The sequence below is a fragment of the Pristiophorus japonicus genome, chromosome 19, assembly GCF_044704955.1.
Source record: "Pristiophorus japonicus isolate sPriJap1 chromosome 19, sPriJap1.hap1, whole genome shotgun sequence".
Taxonomy (NCBI): Eukaryota; Metazoa; Chordata; class Chondrichthyes; family Pristiophoridae; genus Pristiophorus; species Pristiophorus japonicus.
Window position 1 is genome coordinate 19,403,738 of NC_091995.1, and position 6,000 is coordinate 19,409,737.

The 6,000-nt window shown below is 41.4% G+C and overlaps 1 protein-coding gene across 1 annotated transcript in view; it reads right to left on the reverse strand.

Moving 5' to 3' along the window:
• The window catches only part of mrps18b (mitochondrial ribosomal protein S18B), a 40,015-nt gene extending 34,222 nt beyond the window's left edge, over positions 1-5,793 (reverse strand). Inside the window, exon 1 of the mRNA XM_070861346.1 lies at positions 5,689-5,793. Within this exon, the coding sequence (XP_070717447.1) occupies positions 5,689-5,757 (69 nt within the window). The 5' untranslated portion in view covers positions 5,758-5,793. The remainder of the gene's footprint in view (positions 1-5,688) is intronic.
• Between the last annotated feature and the right edge of the window lie 207 nt (positions 5,794-6,000).

Here is a 6,000-nt window from a genome sequence, read left to right on the forward strand (position 1 = left end):
CAGAGACCTCATCCATTTGATGCAAACAGATAAACTGACCAGGAAATTGAACGATCCTGACACAATACAAGACAGGTGATAGCCCATTACCTATGACTCATGGAGTAATGGCCAGCTGGCCAACTGATAACCCTGACAAAAGGAAATATCTGGATACCATGTCAGGACCAGAATATAGTAATTAACTCTATCTGTATTCACTGACTGAGACAGAGCAATACACAGGGAGAGGCCATAACTTGGGTTTTACTGTATAAATATCTTGTTAAACTGAACCATTTCGGAGGTGTTCACTTAGCCCTTGACTGAGTGTGACCTACCCCTTGCTAGCAAGCGAATTAAAGAAACTTTGCCGGAGCTATAAGTGTCGGAGTCATTCTTTTCGGAGGTCGAGATTTTGACAGTGATCGGGACTTGGTGCAAGTTAGGACAAGTCCAGCCGAGTTTTGGATCACCTCTAGTTTGGGTAGGGTAGAATATGGGAGACCAGCCAGGAGTTCATTGGAATAGTCAAGTCTAGAGGTAACGAAGGCATGGATGAGGGCTTCAGCAGTGGATGAGCTGAGGCAAGGGCAGAGACAGGCGATGTTACGGAGGTACCTACTAAGCCAAACCAACATTCTCTACTTCAATTCAATAGTGATATAGAGAAGTGCAGGGTGTGTAGAATAAAAGGAGGCCACATACTCCTTGGAAAATAAGTATCTAAATTGGGTAGAGGATCTGGGGCCACAGAGTCATTGAAAAGTGGCAACGTAGATTAATAAGGCCATTAAAGAAAAAGCAAAAAAAAGCACAGGGTTCATTCCTTGAGAAATATAACTGAAAAGCAGTGAAGTTATGTTAAACTTGTATGGCACTTTGGTTAGATCACACTTGGGAGCACTGAACAGTTCTGGTCCTATATATATTATATTTATATATTACTGGAAAGATGATACCAGAACCAAGAGGGTAAACCCTTCATTATCAGGAAAGATGGAACAGGCTGGGTCTCTTTTTCTCTAGAAGCAAGAAGACTAAAGCGTGACCTATGGAAGTCTTTAAGATTATGAAAGGGTTTGATAGTGTAGATGTAGAGAAGATGTTTCCACTTGTGGGGGGGGGGGGGGAAAGAGTTGAGACGACTAACAGATACATTTAAGAGGAAGCTAGATAAACATGAGGGAGAAAGGAAGAGGGATAGGTTGATGGGGGTTGGACAAAGAAGGATGGGAGGAGGATTATGTGGAGCGTAAACAATGTCATGGGCCAGTTGGGCAAAATGGCTTGTTTGTGTTGTAAATACCCTGTAATAATTTGTCTCTGCTCTTTAAAAAAGGCTTAAAAACCTCGAGAGCAAAGTATTTTACTTTATGCATCTAATGTAACTGGTGTTCTCCCTCCGCACCAACAAAAACTGACACACTTCAATTCCATTATCACAGCAGGGTAAAACAGCTTGCATTTAAATAGCGCCTTTAACATAGAAGGACATCAAAACATCACCGGCGTAAATCAGAAATAAACAGACACCAAGCCAAAGGAGATATTAGTTGGGATGACCTAGGTGGGCATTGAGGCTTAGGGAGAGAATGCCAGAGCATGGAGCCGAGGCAGCTGAAGGCAATGGTGAGACAAAAAAGGGAGGAGGGGCCAGGGAGCAGGTATGGACAAAAGACCAGAGTTCTCAGGAGGAGGGGTGTATGTAGGACTGGGGGAGGTTAGAGAGCAAGAGGAAAGCAAAGCCATGAGAGTTTACATGCAAGGGTGCAAATTTTAAATTGCAGGCATTGGAGGACTGGGATCCAATATAGGTGAGTGAGGAAAGGGAGACAGGTGGTCAAGACTTGGTGTAGGGTAGGATATGGGCAGTCGGGTTTTGAATTAACTAAATGTTAGAGGCTGGGAGTCCATCAAGGAAAGCATGGACAGTCAAGTGTTCAGCTGACAAAGGCAGGGCAAAAATTTAGATCAGGGCTCGTCTGAAGGCAAATTATTGATCTGGAGATTGGTTAGGGGATAGAAGACATAGAAGGAATAATTGCCATGTACTCAAATCGGAGGGAAACGACTCATGGTATCCCACGAGGATCTAGGCTGGGGCTTCAGCTAGTCACTATATTTATTAATAACTTGGACAACAGAAATTTGCCAACAACAAAGATTGGGGGTGTAGTAAGTGGTGCAGATGGGAGCATAAAATTACAAGAGACATTGATAGATTAAGTGAATGGGCAAAACTGTGGCAGATGGATTTCATTGCAGGCAAGTGTGGGGGCATCCATTTTGGACCAAAAAAGGATAGATCGGAATACTTTTTAAAAATGGTGAAAAGCTAGAAACAGTGGAGGTTTAAAGAGACTTAGGGGTTCATGTATACAGATCACATAAATGTAGTGGGCAGGTACAAAAAATATATATATACACATAAATCAAAAAGGCTAATGGAATGTTAGCATTTTCAACTCGAGGGCTAGAATATAAAAAGGGAGGCAGTTTTGCTGTAGCTGTACAAAGCCCTGGTTAGACCACATTGAGTACAGTGTACATACTGTCCTTGGAAAGTGTGTAGCACAGATTCACCAGAATGTTACAAGGGCTCCGAGGGTTAAATTTATTGAGAGATTACATACACTAGACTTGAATTCCCTGGACTACGGGGTGATTTTTGATTTGAGGTTTTTAGGATTTAAAAAAGGAATTGATAGGGTAGAGCAAGAGCAAAAGAAACATTTCCTGTTGGCTGTGGTGGTTTAGGAAGGGGGGGGGGAGGGAGTCTAAGACAAGTGGACATAATCTTAAAATCAGAGCCAGGTTATGCAGGAAAGTTAGGAAACACTTATTCACACAAAAGGGTGGTAAGAATGTGGAACTCTCATCCACAAAAGGTTGCTAGCTTAATTAATAATTTTAAATCAGAGTTCGACAGATTTTTGCTAGACAAGGGTATTTAGGGATATGGAGATAGGATACAATCAGTATGATCTTATTGAATAGCAGAACAGGCTCGAGAGGCTGAATGGCCTCCTCCTATTCCCATCTACTGACTTAAATGAGTGAAATTCAGGTGCTCTCCTGATAATACAAGGTAAGCTCCCAAGATTAAAACAAAGCCAAGTACTGAAATGTTCATGCAATCAATTTGTCTGGGTGAAGTTTGTAAAAGACCAGAAGGTATTAGCTGGTTATCACATGAGGCATCAGCGTTGTTTCAGTGGTAGCATTCGCAGCTCAGAGTCGGAAGATCGTGGGTTCAAGTCCCATTCTAAAGACATGAGCAGATAATAGGAACAGGAGTAGGCCATGCGGCCTGAAGAGGTAAATTACAATTCTTTATAACATTGTGCCATTTTAAAATGGAGCTAACAGATTTTAAAATGGAACCTAGATTGAGAGAACATTCTACAAGAAGCAAAACGTTCTAGTTCACAGATCAAAGACCTTGGGAGGCAAAGTACAGACAGATAACATAGAAACTGAAATGAACAACAAGATAAGGATAGAATAGAAATGAAATATAATTTGATCTATAGTAACAGTGTCCAGAATGACCATCTAAGGCATATGGAAGCCAGGCTGGAGGAAGCGCTGTACTAATCAATCATCATGTATTAATTGTAACCTGCGTAATTACGTAATGACTTCATCTAAAATTGTATAAAAGGAGAACGTCGCCAGGTCACTTCTTTGAGCGTTTCTCATGGAATAGCTCCCCTGCTAGCTTGGATCAATTAATTAATAAAACTGCATTTACTTTAAGGCTAACGGACTCCAAATGGTGGTTTAAAGTTAACCCTTACACGATTCAATAAGATCATGGCTGATCTGATCATGGACTCAGCTCCACCTCCCTGCCCGCTCCCCATGACCCCTTATTGTTTGAATAAATTTAAGAAAAAAATAGACAGTTTCTTAATGTCTCAGCTTCCACAGCTCTCTGAAGCAGCGAATTCCACAGATTTACAACCCCGAGGAGGAAATTTCTCCTCATCTCCGTTTTAAATGAGATTATGCCCTCTAGTTCTAGTCTCCACCATCAGTGGAAACATCCTCTCTGCACCTGGTCAAGCCCCCTCATAATCTTATACGTTTCAATAAGATCACCTCTCATTCTTCTGAATTCCAATGAGGAGAGGCCCAACCTACTCAACCTTTCCTCATAAGTCAATCCCCTCATCTCCAGAATCAACCGAGTGAACCTTCTCTGAACTGCCTCCAAAAGCAAGTATATTCTTTCGTAAATATAGAAACCAAAACTGCACACAGTATTCCAGGTGTGGCCTCACCAATACCCTGTATAGCTGTTGCAAGACTTCCCTGCTTTTAATTCCATTGGCCTTCCTGATCACTTGCTGTACCTGCATATTATCCTTTTGGTGTTTCATGCACAAGTACCTCCAGGTCCCACTGTACTGCAGCACTCTACAATCTTCCTCCATTTAAATAACAACTTGCTCTTTGAGTTTTCTCTACCAAAGTGCATGAACTCACACTTTCCAACATTATACTCCATCTGCCAAATTGTTGCCCACTCACATAGCTTGTATATGTCCTTTTGCAGATTGGTCACACATTGCTTTGGATCCATCTTTGGATCATCAGCAAACTTGACTACATTAACTCAGTCCCTTCTTCCAAGTCATTAATATAGATTGTAAATAGTTGGGGTCCCAGCACTAATCCCTGCAGCACCCCACTAGTTACTGGTTGCCAACCAGAGAATGAACCATTTATCCAGACTCTCTTTTCTCTGTTAGTTAGCCAATCCTCTATCCATGCTAATATATTACCCCCAACCCCATGAACTTTTATCTTGTGCAGTCTAGGCTGGCACTTCAGGGAGGTAGTAGTGCATTGTTGGAGATGCCATTTTTCAGATACAGCATCATATTCTCGCTCAGGTGAGCACTGAAGATTCCACAACACTATTCAAAGAGCAGGGGAGTTCTTCCTAGTGTCCGAGCAAATGTTTATCCTTCAACCAACATCACTAAAAGCAGATTTTCTGGTCATGTATCATATACTTGCCATACACTAATTGGACTAAGTTATAACCTATCAAAAAGTATTTCATTGGCTGTAAAGTACTTTGGAACTGCTTGCAGTCATAAAAGGCACTATATAGATGCAAGTTCGTTCCTTTCAGGGAATAATTGAATTACAGCTTCACTTCATCTGCTTAACCACAGTATTTAAAAAAAAATACATCTCCATATACCCTCTCAGGTAAGCACTGAAGTTTCCACAACACTAGTCAAAAGAGCAGGGGAGTTCTCCCTGGTGTCCTAGCAAATGTTTATCCTTCAACCAACATCACTAAAAACAGGATTATCTGGCCAGCTCTGCTGCTGTAAGTTAGAGGATAAGGTGAAAGCGGGATTAGAATATGCTGATGCAAATCACTGCCATGAGAAGAATGCCTTTTTATAAAAAGAGAGAGAACTCATTCCCTTTTCCCTGCCTCTATACTTGCTTAAAACCTGTTACTTCTGTTTTCCCTCTCTCTTTCTTCCCCCACCCAACCACAGATGCTACCTGACCTGCTGACTGCCTCAACATTTGCTGTTTACATTCCCCTTTTAACACTGACACAAATTATTGGATAGGTAAAAGGTTATCTATGTACAGTCACCGACTGTAGAAGCTTAAGTGAAGAGTAAAGTAATTTACTTGATCAAAACACACACACACCCACCAATCTCTTACCAGCAGCACTCTGCCAATCCCAAGTATTGCCCTGAGCTGAGTTCTCAAGTTGCTCACTAGCGCCGCCATTTTGTCGTGCGCGGGAGGGGTGAAAGGTCACTGTGATTCCAATTTGTTTTTAAAATATATCAAATTAACGAAAGACACATATATATAATATATCTATTTGTTTTGATCATCAAAGAAAATGTACATGTTTTATTTGTGAAGGAGAAATGTATCTGGATGAAACCCGCACGAGCTTTGCAACGACGTCACCACGTTGCCCAAACCGTCCCAGAATAAAAAGACTTTAAAAAGCAACAAACTTGT